At 46.8% G+C, this 19913-nt stretch overlaps 1 protein-coding gene across 6 annotated transcripts in view; it reads right to left on the bottom strand.

The window, feature by feature from the left end:
* Positions 1–19913, bottom strand: part of HNF1B (HNF1 homeobox B) — a 52475-nt gene that overhangs the window by 7807 nt on the left and 24755 nt on the right. For 3 of the 6 annotated variants that reach the window (XM_012648647.1, XM_012648649.1, XM_012648651.1), the window contains 4 exons: positions 13422–13582; positions 9029–9161; positions 4437–4631; positions 1783–1901 (listed from right to left, as the gene is read on the bottom strand). In XM_012648647.1, the coding sequence (XP_012504101.1) occupies positions 1783–1901; positions 4437–4631; positions 9029–9161; positions 13422–13582 (608 nt within the window). Of the gene's footprint in view, positions 1–1782; positions 1902–4436; positions 4632–9028; positions 9165–13421; positions 13583–19913 lie in introns of all 6 variants that reach the window. The other 3 variants (XM_012648646.1, XM_012648648.1, XM_012648650.1) reach the window with 2 other exon arrangements.

Genomic DNA, 19913 nt, shown 5'->3' with positions numbered 1-19913 from the left:
CACAGAAATAAGCCTATTGCCAGACTCCTGAGATGTGCGGGGACATGGAGACAACTTCACAGTAGTTCTAGAGAGCAGCTCATGCAGCTTCAAGGTTGGCTGGCCACTCTGTCCAGTGGAGGGGAGACCACTGCACTTGGGGGCTGGTGTAGCGTCTCAGGGAGCATCTTGAAGTATTTTGATTAAGAGACCATTTCCTGAATTCAGAGGACTTGTTTCAACAAGCAAGCATCAAAGTCAACTTGGGAAAGACAAGAATAATTAATCACGGTCCTGTCTAGGCCTGACCAAGTGGCAGATGGATTGATAAACCTTTCAAAGGGGAAGGTATTCCCAGGGAGGGCTGCTGCGCCTGGCTGCCCCCCTGATTGAGATTTGTGAGCACAGATAAATGTTTTCCCTGCTCACTACAAAGAGTGGGAAATCACATGGGAGTCGAAGGGCAGGGCAACCAGGGGTTGTCCTTTCATCTTCTATTGGGTGAGAGAAGAGTGGCAAGGCAGGTCCCACACACCTCTCCCTCTACTCCCAGCTCCAGAGTCTGGCTACCCAGGCCGTGTGTATGTTTCAGCACCTAAGACACATCAAGCACTTAATCTACATGACCTCACTGAATCCTCAGAACAAGTAGATGTTACAGCTTTCGTTTTAAAAAAGATGAAGAAATGAAGGCTCAGGGAGGTAAAGGTCACCAAGCAAATGGCAGAATGAGGAATAGAACCCACCTGCTCTACTATTCTCTACATGGGCCAGGAGGAGATGGAGGCAAAGGAAAGAACAGAGAACCCCAAACGCATGGATGAGCTGTGATCTGCAGGGCTCAGATGGATAAAAGATCAACAGGACCAAATCCTGCTGAGAGCCTCTGACATGAAGTTCAAGGTTGTCACTTACTTATCTAGTAATCAATAAAGGCCAAATAGTTCCCACCCTGCACAGACCCCAGCTACTAAAAGATCTTATTGTGTTTCTCCGGAATTGTGATCCATGTTCAGACATCTTGTCCTGTTTTCTAACTCCCGGTGTCCCGTTGCAGCCCACCTGTCTGACCTGCAGCTAAGTGATGAGCCTTGCCATTGGTCCTCTGTCTTTACTACTCCACCACTGCTATGTGGAGGTGAGAATTAGTCATCAACTGAAACGGTCACTAAGCCTCTGGATTCCCCACTTGCTGTGCAGCAGGAAGTTGATTCTAAGTTTCTTGATAAAACTCCAAGTGAATGCAGACCCCCTGGAAAGGCCAGGCTGTCTACTAGGGAGTCCCTATAGATTGGGAGACCTGGGTCATTCCCTAAAGCTTAGGGTATTCTGGGTCCCATATGGGTTCTGGTCTGGGAGAATCAGCTTCAGGACCCCTGACTCACTACTCACTTTCTCCATTGACTACCTTGTGGATCCTCAGGGATCCCTCTTGCAAAACATGAAACTGAACAGAGGGTCTGACCTCATGAACCCTCCTTGGGAAAATCTTTTCCATGGATCATTGATCATTCCATCGGGAAATACTCAATCTCAATGCCCAAGAGCTCTGTGTAATCTCCAGCAACCTATTAAACTTCAATCTTTGTTTCGTGCTCTTGTTGGGGAATCTAGGTGAGCAATAAACCCCTTTCACCTGTGGCCCATTTTTTTTTTTTTTTTGCCCTGGGACCTCAGGGATTCCTTTGGCAAGTAACTGAGAGCCTGGGAAGGGCCAAACTATGGCCAAGTCCATGCTCGCCACACCCTCTGCACATCAATAACCTTAGTCATTCCTCCCTCCCCCAATCCTGTTGGCATTACCTGTTTACTGGAAGACATGTTGGTGAGTGTACTGATGCTGCTGGTGTCTGTGACCACCATTGCAGATGGAAACCGGGAGGTGTGGGAATACTGGGGGGGTTCCTGCTTGTGTGCGTACACTGGAGAGACAGAATGAAGACAAAATCAAGGTGCGTACACAGGCACATACACCACTACAGACCACCCCCCCCACACCCTAGCTCCTATTTCCCGGGAAGATAAAAGTGGATGGTGGTTATGTTTGGGAAGGCAGTGGGATGTGGTTAAAAGAATGCCTGTGTGTTTAAATCCTGGCTCTATAGTCAAGTTATTTAACCTCAGTTTCCTCACCTGTAAAATGGGGATGATGTTTATTGCAGGATTGGAAGAGATCATGTTTAAAGTATTTGTACCAAATAAATAGCCTTGCACAGCTCCTAATATGTAGTGGTAGTTGGGAGCACTTCTGTTTCCCTGACTTTCAATAAAATATAAGATGCCTGGGCATCAACAAGTGACTCTTAGGCATATGTAGAACATCTGAGATTTTAAGTCGAAAAATATTCTAAGTAGCAGGCCAACATGAAGTATCTTGCCAGCACATGCTTACGGTTTCTGCCATGATTCAAGCACCAGGTTTCATGCTAGCAGTTGTAGATTGATTAACAATTGTAATTAGAAACAGGTGTAATTAATTGTGTAATTCTGGGCTGTTCCAGTTTGCACTAAAGTGATATCATAGCATTATAACATCACAGAAATATGAAAGATGGTAGACAAATGGAGACTAGATTCAAATAAAACCTCCAAGAGCATGTTACTCAAGTTATTGTTTTTTCAGTACTTGTCCACAAAGTCTGGAATCTTTTTTCTTTTTTTCTTTTTATATTTTAGGGGGTCTTCCAGTAAGGACCAGAAAACCTGTTAGACAAATTCTAAAAGAGCTGTAACACTTGGAACCTTTTTTAAAAAAAAAATTCTTTTTTTTTTTTAGGCTAGTCAAGTGAAGAAGTCTGGAACCTTTCTAGTCATGTTAGTTATCCATAAAATTCATGTAAATTCCAGATCATATGACCAACTAATGAAAGCATGTGGATGCTTGGCCGTGAGGGAGGGACCGGTCTATTCTCAGAACACGGGCATACCAAGGAGTCCTCCAGTAAGAAAAGGGGGTGAAGGTCACTGGCTGCCACCTCAGCTCGCCCTTCCTGTGCAGGGAGGCTGGTTATTTCCTTGTCTGGGGCTCCATGGGCTCTCTCTTCATGGCCAGCCGGGCCTGCTGGGCCTCAGCAGTGCACAGATCACTGGTGACCATGCTCTGACTGTCCCACCTGGCCTGGCCATCGAGGAAGCCTGCCCAGGTGAGGGTGTAGGGGCAGGAGGGGAGCATATGGCCAGGCTCTGAGAGAAAGGGAAGTGGGGAACACATGGTCCCAGAATCTGCTACAGGCTGTGGCAGATTTTTAGAAGCCACGAAAATGTGATTGGAATGTGAGATGGTGCTCCAAAACCAGCTCTGCAGGCCTGAGTAGGGGTCAACCCTGAGGACAGAGGACAGAAGGCTGGACTTGGCTGTTATCCCTTAGACCCACAGCTTTATCCAATGCAGCCAGGGGAGAAACTCAAATCCCCTTTGCCATCTTTACCTTCCAGGAGTCCCTTAATAAATAATCACTTGCATTGCTATAACTGTTTATGCTTATCAAATGCAGTTCGCCCCTATGTTTATTTCATCTTTATAGTTACCCTATATGCATACTATTTCCATTTTATAGATGAAGAAATTGAGACTCAGGGTGGCTAAGTAACTTGCCAGTGGCTACATAGCTGGTAAGTGTCAAAGCCAGGATTTAAATCCACGTCTGCCTGATCCAAGACTAGAACTCTACACTGGATACTTCCCTGGTGTTCCTGAAGCAGGGAAGCCATCCAGCCTTCCCATGATCCTTTCCAATTCGTAGGTTGGGGCTATAGCCAGACCTGGCCAGAGGATTGGAGGCCTGGGGCTCAGGATGGATGGCAGAGAAACAGAGGCTGGGAGTGGGTAGGAAATAAGTCGTTGAAAAGTAGACTTAAGGTAGGTGTAGAAATTGGATGTCAGTGACAGTCTCTGTGCAGGGAGGTGGGGTATGGGGTATGGGATGGGGCAGAAACTCTAATACTCCTTGCCCAGGGTGGTGTGCTGGTGATATTTTCCACTTATGTTCATGGTTCTTGATTAGAAGTGTTTGGGGTATATAAACCCCATGGGGGACTCTAGAGGATTCTTCTATTTCAGGGAAAGCAAACACGATGCAAATTAGATTTCAACTCTGATCATCTGCTAATGGTTGCTTGGAATTTTGGATTGAAAAGGCTTATTGGGAAAAGGTACTGGTGGTTGATTGGTGGTATCTTTTCCGTGGGTGCCGAGATAGGAAACTGTGGCATGTGTTCTCCAATTCCCTTTTACAAGTAGGCCTAAACTGTCCTCTTCAAACCTTTCCCTGGGAATCTTGGGGGTAGAGGACTAGCAAAGACACAGCAACACACAACAGTATGCTTGAGAAATTGTCTTGGTTGATTATAGGTAGGGAAAAGTGGCCCAACCAATAAACTTCCCAGAAGGTTCAGACCCAGAAAGGGAAGCGGTAGGCTGCTGAGGGCGCCCTCCCACCATGTGCCCCCGTCCTTACTGTGTGAGTTCTGCAGCTGAGTCACAGCGGCCATGAAGGGCTGCTGGCCCATGTGGCTGCCTGGGCTCTGCTGCATGAGGGGCTGCTGGTGAGGACTGTGCAGCTGCTGGGAGAACTGGACGGGCTGCAGGGCTGCCAGGCTGCCGGCCACGCTGTTGATGACGGGGACGCTCTGTGCTTGGGAGGTGTTGAGGCCTGTGGGAGCAGGAGGGAAAGATCAAAGATGGCTTCCAGGATGAGCAGAGGTGGATGGATGGCAACAGTCATTCACTGAGCCCCTGCTCAATGTGCCAGTCACTGGGCTGAGCCTGTTACCTAAGACATTGCATGGGAAGTGATTTTCTAGACAAAGAAACCGAGACTTGGAGAGATTAATTTACTTGCTCAAATTCCAGAGTGAGTTGTGGGTTGGAGACAGGCTTTAAATGGATCTGACTGAAGCCTGAGAGTCTCCCAAAGTTATCCTGTGACTTCCCAAACTTAGCTCCCTTGAAGTTACTGGGGCCCTGGAAAGGTTGACTCTACTTGCCCACACCATCTATGCTGGATGTGAGAGAGGCTTGCCCTGGTGCCCTCAGGGCAGAGTTAAAGGTGTCCACTCCAAGGCTGCATTCCCCAACCCCTGGGCCGAGGACTGGGACCAGGCCGCAGAGCTCTGCTGCATGCCCCCTACTGCACCCCCTCATGGAAAAATTGTCTTCCATGAAACTTAGGAACAGGGGCGGGGGCGTGGAGGAGGACATACAGCAGGGGGTGAGCGGCAGGTAAGCCAGGGAAGCTTCATCTATACAGCTGCTCCCCATTGCCGGCATCACCACCTGAGCTACCCCTCTAACCCTCAGCCTCCACCCGCCTGGGCTGTGGAAAAATTGTCTTCCATGAAACCCATCCCTGGTGCCAAAAAGGTTGGGGACCGCTGCTCGAAGGCACAGATTATTGCCCAGATCTGTCTGTCCAGCAGAGGGCAGGAGTGTTCAGGGACCCACATTTGGATAAAAACAAAATAACCTCCACGGTCCTGGGAGTATGAAATCTGAAGACCCTCATTTAGTAGACTGTACAAAGACCCTGAGAGAAGTCGGGTGCCAACTCTCTTGACCTAGCAAAGAGGGGAGAAAATACTGGAAATCAGCTTGTAGGCATATCTTATGTGGCAGCACAGGGCTAGTGGCATCAAAAGGACCAGGTTTTAGACAGAAGAAGTAGTAGGTTAAAGGATGGCCCTTGGCAGTTATAGTGGGTCTTGCCGTCTTTCTGAGGGCCTCTGTGGTTTGTTAATGCATCTATCCTGAGGCCTTATTAGAACCTGGGCCATCCCTGCAAGGATTGGGCCCCCTGGTACCTGTGCTCTGTATGCTCCCTGGAGTGGACTCTGGGGAAGAGAGCTGAGGCCGGGTCAGAGTGGGGACAGAGGATCAGGAGAGAATACACCCCAGCCTCTTTCCTGGAGCACCCATGTTCCTTTGCTCTTGCTTTCTGGGAAGTGGGGGGAAAGAATGAGATGGAGAAGGAAATCCGGAAAAGGTATGGTTTAGGTAGATATGGAAGGGCCACCTAGAGAGCCTTCCCTGACATGGAGAGGGGTTCAAAAGCACGGGTTGGTGGGAAGTCCTCAGTGGAGATAGCACAAAGTCCTCAACAATTGCCTACTCAGAGCTTTAGCTGATACTGTTATCAGAAACCTAAAAGGCGAGATCCCTGAGCAGAAAGGAAGGGGGAATAACCCCCCTCCTGGCTCTCCTGGGTGGGGTTGTGAGGGTGGGACCCTCTGGTCACCCTCGGAATAGCACTATCTCCAGTTCCCCAGGGGGCTCAGATTCTCCCCGGGCCAGCGTCTCACCTGACTCTGATACCCCGTTTCCCTTCCTACCTCAGTGTCCTAGGAAGACCCATGGATTTGCTGTTTTTCCAGGAGTCCACTGCTGCTGCTCTTTTTGGGAAATCTCTGCCCGGAAAAGACAATTATCCCATCTAGAGTGGATGACATTCGAGGGCATAGTTCTGAAACCTGCCTGTGCTTCAGAATCATCCGGGAGAGCTCTTTAAGAAATACGCATTCCTGGGTCCCACCCCAGACTTAATGAGTCAGAACCTTCCAAGGTGGAGCCCAGGAATCTTATTTTCAACACAGTCTGTGATCCTGATGTGCCTCAATTCCAGAACCGAGAGCTCCCACCGTGGGTGACTCTTGGCCTTTTCATCTGTTTCTGGGCACTGGTTTCTGCTTGGGAAGCAAGCTGTCCAGTCCAGAGTAGAGAGGAGGAAGGGACTATGACAGAGAGATGAGAGTGAGTAGAGAATGAGGAATTGGCACTGCCGAGCAATCTGTTATCACATTCTCCGTGGGCTTCTGCAGTCCTGAGGCAGGGCCCGTGTATTCAGCAACACACCTAAATGAGGAGGCCTGACACTCCATAGGGTAACACCACTGTGTCTTGGCAGTGTTCTAGTGATCCTCGCCATTCTTCCTGCTCTGTCCACCCTGAGTGGACACACAAACACCCCCACAGACACAGACACAGACACGCACACACAGACATGCACATACACATCTCCTTCTAAGGTCAGTGGATACTCTGGTGTTGCCCATTTGCAGTAAGACATTAAGATCATTGTGAGAGGGTAGAAAAGCATGGGTGGAGGAAATTAGGAGGAATAAAATTGAAAAATATGGAATAGCCTTAGGGAAATTTTTTTTTTTTTTTTTAGACAGAGTCTCACTCTCTTGCCTGGGGCGAGTGCCCTGGCGTCAGCCTAGCTCACAGCAACCTCAAACTCCTGGGCTCAAGCGATCCTACTGTCTCAGCCTCCCGAGTAGCTGGAACCACAGGCAAGCGCCACCATGCCCGGCTAATTTTTTCTACATATATTTTTAGCTGTCCAACTAATTTCTTTCCATTTTTTGGTAGAGACGGGGTCTCGCTCTTGCTCAGGCTGGTCTTGAACTCCTGAGCTCAGAACGATCCGCCCGCCTTGGCCTCCCAGAGTGCTAGGATTACAGGCGTGAGCCACCGCGCCTGGCCCTTAGGGAAAATTTTAATTCAGATAGTGCCTGAAAAACTATGTATACTTGTTTATGTCAGTCAAAGCTTGGCATGGGAAAAAAGCAGGTAAATGGGACAGTTTGTATATCATTTGGGTTGTAGAAATAAGGAAGTGGGATATCTTACCCATGGGCTTTTAATCAAATCTCCTAGAAGGCAAACAAACTGGTTTTAGGTATCCTATCTCATTCTCAGTCCAAACCCTGGTATTAGTAGGATGACCATATTCCATATACCAGAGGGCCCAGTGAAAAGGCAGCACATTTAAAATAATTTTTTGTTTTGTGAATCACCTAAAGCCTGTTCTTCTAATCTCTATTCTTACTTCCTTCTGCAAAGATAAACACAGCGTGTGTCAGTTTCCAAGCTGCTAAGGATAGAGTGAGAGCCACACATGTTCATTCAATAAATTTGTGTGCCTCCTATGGGCCTAGCACTGCTGTGACTTCAAAGGACGCATAAGTCATTCTCTTCAGAAGTGATCTGAGTTCCTACCCTAACTAGAGCTGATTTAGGGAGAGAAGAAGGAAGGAAAAGAAAAAGTCAGGAACAAAACAAAGAGATGGCCAACATGGGCATTAGACACAAGGGAGGTCAAGAGGACAATGGGGCAATACAAGGTTGAAAGAAAGATGACCACTGTCAGGATGAGCCTTGGATCTCTCCCAAGACATCTCAGGAATATTCCCAAGGCTCACACTGAAGGTTTTGAGAAATAATGACTTGGCCAGAGCTGTCATGGTACAGCTGAAAATATGCTGAGTACTCATCAACAGTAAAACTCTCAGGGAGACACCCCCAGCCACAGCCTGCTTCAGCCCTCTCATGCCCTGAAATGGCCCATCTATGACAGGCGCGGGCTCGCTGGAGAATATGAGGCCTCCTGGAGCTGGAAGGACCTGACCCATCTCCCCGTCTTCAAGCATGTTCCTAAACAACCTATTTCTCCTTAAAGTTTTCAAAGCTCTGAGATACCATGACAGTTTCCCTCTGGGTCATCCCTCAGTGTATTTTCACCACTGGCCAAGGAGGTCTCTCAAACCACACAAAATCCCCCGTTTAGAAGGAAGCCCATCAAGTCTTGCTCCATTTCACCAACACAAAGAACCTCTAGGAAATCTACCACCTACTTAGGGATAGGAATGAACACAAGACAAAGTATAAGCTATGACATTATGCACATTCTTGCTTTATAGATTTACAAGCATGTCCATATTTGCTGTCATTTGATCTCCTCAACAACCCATTTTATAGATGAGGAAATTGAACTCATAAAGGCTCAATAATTTGACCTAGTACAGCTGGTAAACTATGACTAGGATTCAAATCCATTACACAATTTTCTCTTGTTTTAGGCTAAACAATCCAAATATTGTTGAGGAGAGAGATAAAAAAAACTAAGGAAGTTAAATCAAATCTACAAATTGTGGGTGAGTTTGAAGGAGATCTTCTATAGTATTTTTTTGTTTTTTTTTTTTCACCATGTTGACTCACTTTCCATTCTCTTTCTCCTTGTCCCCAAGTTTTCTGACCAAGAACAGAACTTACTTTGTGCAATGGCCATGACTCCAGAGAGGGGGGTCATGATGAGGTTTTGAGATTGCTGGGGGTTATGGTGGGAGAGGCTGTGGATATTCGTCAATGTGCTGACAGGGGGCAAACCTCCTCCTGAGACTGAGATCTGCTAGGGAGAAAAAAACAAGAGCAGCGTGAGTGGACCTGGAACCACAAACAGCAGTTTCCAAAATGATATGACTTAGCAATTCCTTGGCACAGATAGTTCACAAATTCATCCATCCATTCATTCATTCACTTGATAACAATTATTAAGCTCCTACTGCAGGACAGACACTGTTCTAGGTGCTGAGGACAGAGCAGTAAGTAAAACAGACAATAATCCCTGCCTTCATGGTGCTTCTGTTTGGTGACTACCTTTTGAGTGACCAGTCTGCTTCAGAAATTACGAAGGGTTGGGGGAGATTAGCTATTATTGGGTTTCTCTATTTCTTCCACATCTTCACTGTACATTACAGATTAATTAATTAATTAAGTCAAGGAGCCGTTATTGTAATGACTAAACAAGGCTTGGCTCCGGCACCCTCATTCTGTTTCACCATTATATTTTAATTATAGATTAGTAAGGGAAAGCTACTTTTTTTGTGTGTATTTACTTTGTATACGACCACTTTATAGAATCTTATAGAACTTTCTGAATAGTATTAAACAATACAGCTGTAATCAATGTGCTTGTCTTGATTCCGACATCAGAAATGTTTCCAATTTTTTCTCATTAATTAGAGTTATAAGGGAGCTATCAGTTTATATGCATACACACATACACATACACACATACTTTCTTCATGATAAATCAGTTCACTGTTTATAGTTTAAAATATTTTTTAAAATTATTAAGAAAGGGTTGTCCTCCCTCATTCTGAACTAACCCAGACGTTCTTGAGAGCATCAGGAACTCTGAGAGGTGACTTAGGGTTAGGATACATCAGACGTCTGAGCAACTCAACTTCCCTTCTCCCATATTTCACTCCCCAGAACTCTGCAGACTCCATATTTCTCACAACAGCACCCAGGTAAGAAGCCATCTCCCGCCTTGCCCTTCTGGTCAACCCCATAGCTGCCAAGGTTAATTTGAAAAAGAAAGAAAGAAAAAACCAAACAGGTTTGTTTGTGTTTTTAAAACGAGCATCAAGAAATGAGTTAGGGGTCACATGACCAAGAAGGAATTCTGACCACATCAAACAAGAGAGAACCAGCCTGTTTGCTGGACTTGTTTTTCAAAATGTCAGAGTCATTAAAAAAAAAAAAAAAAAATCTGTAACCTGCCCTGGGACTGAATCCCTTGGGTAACGTAGTCCTTCGGAGAAAGTCAATGAAGTGACAGTAATTACTCTGCCATTTCAACATTTGGTTTCCATAGTGTGAGAGAAATGTGGAAGCCAATGATTAAAACAATTTAGATGTGTGCGGCTGTAGGGTTTGTACAAGGACTTTTACTGATCGCCCTTAATAGATAATGACACAAATAAGGCAGGCATCATCATTATTCTCTCTATATGACAGATTAAGAAACTGATCCTCAGAAGAGTCAAGACTAGCTCTATGTCACTTGACTAGTAGGTGAGAAAGCCAGCCTTTAAATCCATTTTTGCTGGAGTGTGAATCCCATCCACTTACTAAGTTTGGGTAACCTTGGTCAAGTTACTTCCCATTTGAAAATGCAACTATTATTTTCTATTTGCCTCCAGGACTGATGGAAGCCAGGGAGGTGTTAAGGATATTGGTGGTGATCCTTACCTGATAACTGGGAGGGTGGGAATTATGTTAATGCTGCCATTTGCAGTCCCTTCACTATGCTAAGTGCTTCCACATGCCTGTAATCTCTGAGGTTGGTGTTATTATCCCTATTTTATAGACAAAGAAACTGAAGTTTAGAGGAGTTACGTGGTAGAGTAGGGGTTGAAAGCAGGCTATCTGCTTTCAAGGCCTGAGCTTTTTACCTCTAGGCCACACTACTTGATGCTGTGGAAGTATTCAGTGTGTGCTTTTTAAAAAAATAAAAAATAAAAATAAGAAAAAAAGGTTCAATACACACAGACTACAGCTGTAAATGTGGCCAGCTTTTTGTCAAAGCATGCCACTTGGGCATAAGGATGGGAGGCAGACAGTGCAACAGAGAGCTCAAATGGATCCAAAACCAGTCCCTGGGGGAAGGTTCCAAAGGCATGTCCTACTGAAAGTCAGCACACAGAGACCATCATTCCTAGAACAGGGCTTACCCAAAGAACAACAGAGCTACAAACAATCTTCACACCAACCCTATGACATAGGCATTATTATCCCCCATTTTACAGACGAAGAAACTGAAGTTAAGCAATTTATCTACCCTGCTGCTGGTGAATGACAGAGCCAAGGCTTGGACACGCTGGTTCCCTTGCTGTGTTCCTTTTTAACCATATTCCACTCTTGCTGAGGTGGGCCAAGACCTGTGATGGCTTTGTTATATATTAACAGAGAACAGACTCTAGAATTTGGGCATCCAGTGATAGTGACACAACACGTGAGCCAGGGTGTTGGAGACAAGAGAAAAGCCAGTCCCTGCAAACAAGCTCCCAGGTGTTTGCTAACGTTGAGGTGTGCAGTTTTGGTCAATCATCAATCCAATAATACACTGCCCAGGTAGGGCACTGCCAAGCAGAACAGGAAGAGAAAAGCGTGTCTGCAGGCTGCACTTGGAGCAGCCCCAGCTTGGGTGAGGCAGTTGGCCTCTTAGGAGGAGGAGCGGGAGAGCTCAAAGGGAAACCCCAAGGACCTTCAAGCAATAAGAGCTGAGACTTGGAGAGTTTTATTCACTGAGAAGTCAAGGCCCCCTTCTCCAGGGAAGCTGGGGTAATCCTTAACCCTAACTTGTTTGGGTTTCAGTGTGACTCTGGAGAAATCATAAAGCTTCGTCTGTGCCTCTCACAGGTACCTGACACAAATTGTTCTTCATGAAGAATCTTTCTTAAGGGATGGGGAGAGGCGAAGGGGGCTGCAAAATGCCTTTGCTAGGGGTACCCTTTCATTTTTGTTTGCGCTCAGGTCTCCTGAAACTAGAGTTGCCGGGCCAGCGCTCCCCTCAGAAACTAGACTTTGTTTTTCCTCCAGGGAGCCAGGGACTCGATCACCTGTGACTCACCGTTCCTGTGTTGCCTACACAGCACACACGTCAAGGTCTGAAATGGCATCTGCTCCCTGCTGCCCTCCCCCCATTCCAGCCCCCACCTGCCTCTGGGTCAGACACCTTGAGGGAGTGTGTGCAGCTCCACCTTCAGCGTGGAAGTCAGGAACCCGCGGCTCCTCCCTCCCCCGAAACACAGAGCATGACCCAAAGAATAAAGTTTTCCATTTCCTACCCTCGCTGGTGTCGTAATGCTCTGTTCTCTCACAAGCCGCTCTCCCCTGCACTCGTGTTGCTAGAGGATTGGAACCTAATCCTAATTAGAACGTAATTTGAATTAGAAAATTCAAATTCAAATTGTCCATTCCTCACCAAGCGTGCTAAACTCAATCTGGGTGTGGGGCTGTGGTTATGGACATAGAAAACTCCATTTCCTGAGAATAATATTGCCATTAACATAACGCCGACACTGCCATATAGTGAATATTTACTACGCCGAACACAGTGCAGAGTATTTTGAATGTGTTACCACACTGATTCCCTCAACAACTCTATTGCTAGTACCCTCGTTTTACAGATGAGGAAAAGAGACCTAAAGTAGTTCAGTAACCCGCCCAAGCTGCACAGCTATGAAGTGCTGGCACTGGGATTTGAACCCAGGAAACTGTAACTTCAAAGCCCGGGCTTCTCCCTCTGTAAGCATCGCCCCACCCCTCCTGCCATTTTTGTGCCATGATCTTCACTGACCGGGCATCCTAAGTCCTTCAGAATTGCAAGTCAAGAAGCCTCCCCCCACCTCCTGCCACCCACTAAATCCTGACTTGCTAATGACTCTCCTCGCCTGTACCAAGGGGGTGGTAAGGAGGAAGAGGGGGTTTGTTTCAAAGAGAGGTGCTCTCTGAGTTAAAAAAATTGGCTTTGGAGGCCTTGGAGGGGAGGGATGAATGGACATTTTATCAACACACATGTCATTGGCAGCCCCTAAACAAACAGTGTCCCACCCGCTCGCTCCTTTATGAGGCATTCAATCAATAAAATGAGAGCAGAGCGCTGTCAGATTTATTGGCTGGGTTCAAACCGAACACCTCTTCTACCCGCCAGAGGCTGGGTCACCGGCACTACCTTTCCTTTCCAACTCCAACAGCCCCCATTTTCCCCTGTGAGGCTACAATGGTTCATTGTTTGAGGCAGGCCTTGTGAGAAGTTGTGTTTGTTTTGCCTCTTATCTTATCAGCTCCGGGGCTACAATGGCCCAGGTGTACTCACCATTTTAACATCAGGTGAGAGGAGATTGTGGCCAGGGTCCAGGCTAGCCGGGGAGACTTGCTGTAAAACTGACGGGCTGGTCACCATGGCGCTGTTGCCATGGTGACTGATTGTTGAGGAGGAAGTGACCTCATTGTTTCCCTGCTGGCTGTAGCGCACTCCTGCAAAACAACACAAACCCAATGGGGAACATTAGTGCCACCAAGGCTCTGGAACAATGACTTGGCTCTCCTTGTTTTCAAGGGTGGATGACAAAAAAACAAAGTTGCCTTCTCCTCCCCTGTCTACCCACAAGAAACATTGGCTGTCTTTCTCCAAGGGTAAAGGTGCCATAGCCTGTGCTTTAATTCTCGAATGTAAACTCCATGAGGGCAAGACATTTTTATCTGTTCTGTTTTGTTCATTGCAGTATCTCCAGTGTCTTGGCACTTGGTAGCCACTCAATAAACATCTGTTGAATGAATGAATGAACAACGGAATGGATTCTACTTATTATTGCTTCAGCACAGTTCTTTTAGGATTTAAGCGCTGAGATTGGCCTTCTCTTACTGGCTGGGGTATTTCTTTTATTCTTCAAAATGCCTTCTAGAAATGTTTCCCTGGCATCTCTTGGCTATGTGGTGCTACAGGGTAGAGTATAAGTGGACCCATTTCAAAGAAGAGGCACTTGTGCAGTGACCCTTGAAAGAGCCATAGCTTATGCATCAGTCTCTGTGTGCCACCTTTTTGGCCAAGCCCAAGAGGCCAGGGGAACACAGGCAGAGCAGGACAGGGATGGGGCTGCAGCCAGGAGTCTTTGGCTCTGGAACTCACTTTCCTTTGATGGGGTCCCATTTGGCTGACTTCCAGGGCACAGGGAAAGGCCCGTCTGCCGGGAGGTGGGGCAGGCAGCACACACAGGCAGGATGTGGATGCTTAGTAAACCACTGCAGTTTGGTCTGCAAGGGAGGGGGAGAACCAAGCATGTTTACAACCTCACTGCTCGGACCCTCCCTCCTGCTCAGGAACCAAAACAGAGGTCTGCTCTTAGGAAAGGAAAGTGCTGGACAGAGATCAGGCAACTGAAGGAAGCCGAAGAAGGGCAAAGAAGCTGGATCCAGTTCGCAGACACAAGTCCTGCTTGATGTGCCCATGAAACAGCCAAGGACAAGGCTGGGGGTCCTTGAGGGCATCTCACCCTAAGCCCCATGGTTTTTTGCTTTGGATTTGACAAAAATGGAAGGAAACCAAATGCTCTAGGCATGGAATCATCTAGAGAAGTGGCCAACTCTTTGGCTACACTTCTCCTTTTGCCCAGTTTTCCAAGATGAACCATTCTTGTACAGTGACTCTGTTGCTGTTTTCCCCCTGCCCTGCCTCCAGCCCCAGCTAGAGCCCCACCTCCCAGAGGAGGCTACAAAGTCCCCCCAGGGGCCAAGCAAGCTGTCATAACCAGCAGCCTCTGATTCATTAAGAGGAAGCTTACCAAGAGGAGACCTAAGCCAGTTTTCCTTGGATCTTCCTAAGGACATTACCCGAGACTCTTATGACCTAGGGCTGGGGAAAAACAAACAAATGCTAAAGCAGGATTCTAACCTTCAAGAGCAACTTGTTTGACTATGAAGTGGCCTGATGCTTGCACCATGGGCCTTTTCTATTGGTTGTTTTCCCCATCCTTTGATTCAAGGGGCTGCTGGTGGGGGTGGTGTTGGCAGTGGGACAGCACTGGAATTTGGTGGTTATTGGTCTAGGGCACTCCATCTTTTTGGAAGAACAGGAGCCATGGAGTTAAAAGGAGGAAAGGCATCCACCTCTCCAAGTCAACAGCCCCCGCCTGGTCCTGCCCGTCTTCCTCTGCACCTATTTGCAGCCCCCTGTGTTTCCTATTTACCACCCTCTGTGCCATCCCATCGGATTAAATTAGGTCCTTTTTCTGCACTCACATTTGCCATTGGGTTCCCAACAGGATACTTCCAACAGTTCAACGTGTTGTTACATGGAAGAAGAAAGAGATTTGAACCTGTGAGCTCCAAAGGCAGAGCGAGATCCCGTGGGAAAAAGGGAGGCGGACTTCAAATAAATAAAAGGAAGAATTCTCTAACAAGGAGGGCAGTGCGAAGACCGTGGGCTCTGGAGCTCGATGAACTCAGGTTCAAATCCTGACTTTGCTCTTAATCGATGTGTGCTCGTGGGAAAATTACTTTCCCTCTTTGAACCTTAGTTTCTTCTAGTAAAAGGGAGAGGATACTTTCTCAACAGGGCTCTTTGTGGATTAAAGATAGCATCGGTACAGCTCCTAGTGTAATTCCAAATACATGGCAACTCTGGGTGGGGATGCCGGGGAAGGGAGCTGGTGTAGGGATGGACCTGAGCTATTTGCTAGAATTCTAGACAATTAGGGCAGATTCTAAGTACTGAAAGAACCCTACTCTGGCAGAACCACTGATGGTTTGCCTGGAAGCAACTCGGGAGGGAGGCTTGGCCACTGCCCTCTTGTTCTTTCCTTTCGGAGGAACTGGACTTCACCTTGTTTTTCTCCTGCTTTTTCTGATTCCCTGACCAAGCTATTTACCTCCCCAGGATGCTCTGCTCCTGAGAGAGTGGTGATAACGCTGGGAGTCAGGTGTGTTTTCACCTCCCAGCCTGTCCCCATCATCGATTCAGTCTCAAGTCAAACAGTCTCTGGATTTAGCCTGTTTAATTTGGCTGAAGGAAAAGGGCCAGCCCTCTGATGATCAAATATGGGTCACAGGGAGGCTTCTCCCCTACCACAGGCTACGCAATTATTTATTTAAAAATAATTAACCAAGGATATCCGCAGGAAACAAAAGGCTTCTTTACAAGGGATCATGGTAGGAGAGAAGCAAGAGACATTTGTTAGAATCCAGGCAGCATAGCCCTAGGCTGCTGTGGTTTTCACACTTTGTTTTCTTCCCCTACAGAACTTCATTATGTAAGAAATATAACGGTGGAGGCCTAGACCTATGAATGTTACTTTAAAAGCCTCTGGCTAAGCAAGGGAGCCCTGACTGGGAATTAGGGGATCCCTGTTTTAATCTCAGCTCTGCTATCAATTTATTGGGCAAGCTCCAGCTTTGTCTTCTATAAGCAAGAAGACTGCCCACTGCAGGGAAGGAGCTGTTGTCATTGCAGTGTCATGGGGGCTAGGCGCAAGGCTGCTCATCTCCTCCAGGTCCACCTGTAATCTCTCCCACTGATGCTCCTCTCACCAGGAATTTGGCAATTTCTGGACCCTGAGAGGGTTGCTGTACTCAGCCAGCCATCTTATACAGGGATGTTGTGGGTGGGGGGATGGGGGACGGAGGAGAGTACATCACAAGGTGTCTGCAGGCAATACACCAAAAATAGGAGCTCTTGTCAGAGGAAGGAGAGGCCAAGTCCTTGTATATTTCACAAACTCAGAAGAGCACTTGAAATGAGAACAAAAATGGAGTGCAAAGTGTATAGGCTGCCTGCACAGGTAATCTGGGTTTAAATCTTGACTCTACCATGTAATAGCTGTGTGACGTTGGGGAAGTTACTTAACCTCCCTGAGCTCCAGTTTCCTTATTGTTTACAATATCCACCTGTTAGGTCATTGGGAAGAAGACTGAATGAGTTAATGGATGTGAAAGTACCCAGACCATGCTTGCCACAGTGCCTTGGCACACAAGGGTTGCTCGAAACACATCAGTTCCTTCTACTTTGGGACTGTCTTTGTCTAAAAGACACTTTTAGGAAGGTTGAGATTACAAAACTTTATTGAGCACCTATGATATACCAGGCACTGTGCTAGGCAGTCTGCATTAAGAAGTGGATTGGCATCTTCCCTTCTTCCTTCATCATTGCAAGCTCTGAAAATGAATATATAACAAGGGCTCTGGTTTAATATTGACTGGCCAAAGATGCCAAGTTATTAACCCCAGAGGACCCATAGGAGAAACAACAATGGCAGATGGTAGCCATTCACCTTCCACTCTCTTCTTAGCTCAAGCCATTAATTGGTCCCATCCCCATCATTGGCCCTACGAACCGCAGCAAGTATGTCTAGCAGCAAAAGCCATCCCAGGTGGAGTCCAGAGACATCCCTGAAGCCCTGGTTAGGAGGTCATCTACTTTCTCTTGTTCCCAGGTCTCAGCATCAAGGGCATTGGGTTATTTTTGAATTCCCAACAGCCTGTGGGATAGACACAGATCATTTGGCCTCTATGCAATGTGACTAGTCAGAAGTGTCAAAAACACGGAAGAAGTGTATGGTTCCAAGAAACCAATATACCCTGCCCTGCCCTCCTGTGCCAGAACCATCTTCAGGGAGCTCTTCACACTGCTGCAGCCTGGGATTTCTTTCTAAAACAAAGTCACACCATGTCACTGCCCTGCCTGGAAACTTCCGATGGCTCCTCACTGCTTTCTGGAAGAGACCCAACACCTGAGACTGGCAAAATGGGGCCTTCATGACTCCAGTTTGCATCATCTTTCACCACACCCCATGCAGCCCCAACAGAGTGCCTGCCATTTCTCAAATGGCTGGCCATCTCCTGCCTCTGTGTCTTTGCTCATGCTGTTCCTTCAGCCTGGAAAGCTCTTGTCTTCTTCTCTGTGCCACATCCTTTAAGAGAACTAAATGTCATCTCCTCTGAGAAGCTCTCCTTGATTCATCCCAGTAGGCAGCTTCTCCATCCTTTGTATTTTATATGCGCTGCAGACTTACAGCCAGACTCAAGCACCTCTACTCTGATGATATGTTTACTTCTCTTTCCCTTTTAAAGGAAGATGACATTTTACAACCTCACAGCCTAGTGGATTGCACAGCACTGTGAATATTTATTGACTGAAGGAACAAAATCTCAGCTGCTTTGAGTACCCATGCTCCAGAACAAGAAGCATCACTTTTAGCAGAGGAAAATAAGGTCAGTTCTGTAGTAATTATTGAATCAAAAGTGTGAATCTATTCCAACTCTATTGATATATTAGGGAATAATTTAAGTGCAACGTGAATTTCACATTTAACAAACACTAGGTGAATTCAGAAACCTGTACCCAGCTGAATGCAGCCACACAGGAATGTAGTAAACGCACCCCTGCATGCACACACATCCTTCCAACACTCCAGCTACCTCAGTTCACTGCACGTGCCTATAAGCCATATCCACGCACACGTGGAGTCACAACTGTCCTGCTGAGTTCAGATAATCCTCCCTCCATCACTTCCCAATAACTCACAAGGTACAACGCTTCTGACGCCCACTTCCTTAGGCAAACTTCAAGTTCAAGTGCCGTATTTACTGTTGCACAGCATTTATGTATTTCTTAACCATTTTACAGGTATAAAACTGTGGTAATGTTTTTATTGGATTCTTATCTTTTTAAAATGTATCACTGAGGAAGTTTGTGAGTGCTGTGTCCTTAACCCTGGTTTTCCCACAAGCCTTGTGGTTTTTATGGGTGATTTTAGGATGCATATGTCGGCTTATACAGAACCGACCATGTACACGTGTCAAAAGACAGACACGACTGCCTTACAGGGGGACCCCAGAGAGCAGCTGCTCAGAGGGTCATTAACCACAGAGACTTTTCATAAACTTGTGCTTCAGGGGCTTAGAACTATAGCCCTAGAAACCTAATCTAGGCTCTAAGAGCTTCAAAAACCAGCTGGGACCCCAATTCCACAATTCCAGAGATTAACAAGGCACCAACCTCTAGATACTTTAACAATCTTTCCCTCCCTCTCTCTCTTTCTCTCTCTCTCTCTCTCTCTGCCTTAACTCTCTTATGATTCTAGGACAGTCAACTTTTGAGCCTGGCATTTTTGTTTGTTAAATGGGCATACAGGTCTCCCTTCAGAAGGCAGAATGATGAATGAATAAAATAATGTCAGAGAAGCACTGGGCTCTTCTGGGAGAGAAAATGCTGGGTAAACAGAAGAGCAAAGTCAGCCACAAAAGCATGACCAGAATTGTTCTTTTAGTAAGAAGAGAGGAGGGAAATGGAGACTCCCAGGCCATGTGGGGCTCAGCTTGCTCCCCATGTGGCCATTGGCACTGAAGCCTGGGAGTTCCTTTCACTGGGATCTGTGAGCTGCACCCAGAGTCTGGTGGGATGCCTTTCACCCTTGACATTTCAGAGCCAACCTCCTATCCCTGATAATGCAGGAATGTTCCTCTGGCTGGTGGACCTCTGCCAGCGCTGAGTCCCAGCCACCAACAGAGTAAACATTACTCAACTGGCCGGGGCTCTGTCACACACATTCTTCCCCTGTGTTCCTAACCTCATGCAGAGCGCAGCCCAACCCTGTTGGGTCTGGAAACTGGGAATTTAAACTCAGGCAGGAGGGAGCATGCAAAGAAGAAAGCTCTTCCAAAAGGAAATAACCGTGTCCATAAATTACGGGTAGACAGAGCTGTCTTTCCTATGAAGCCAAAATATTGTGTTGGGGAGAGTACTGTGTCCTGACAGTTCCACCTTCTCCCTAAACACAAGTTCCTTTTTTTGAGGACAGAGACAGAGAGACAA

Source organism: Propithecus coquereli, unplaced genomic scaffold (genome assembly GCF_000956105.1).
Source record: "Propithecus coquereli isolate 6110/MARCELLA unplaced genomic scaffold, Pcoq_1.0 Scaffold291, whole genome shotgun sequence".
NCBI lineage: Eukaryota > Metazoa > Chordata > Mammalia > Primates > Indriidae > Propithecus > Propithecus coquereli.
The sequence above is the reverse complement of the archived record's forward strand: the minus strand, read 5'-3'. Positions and strand labels throughout refer to the sequence as shown.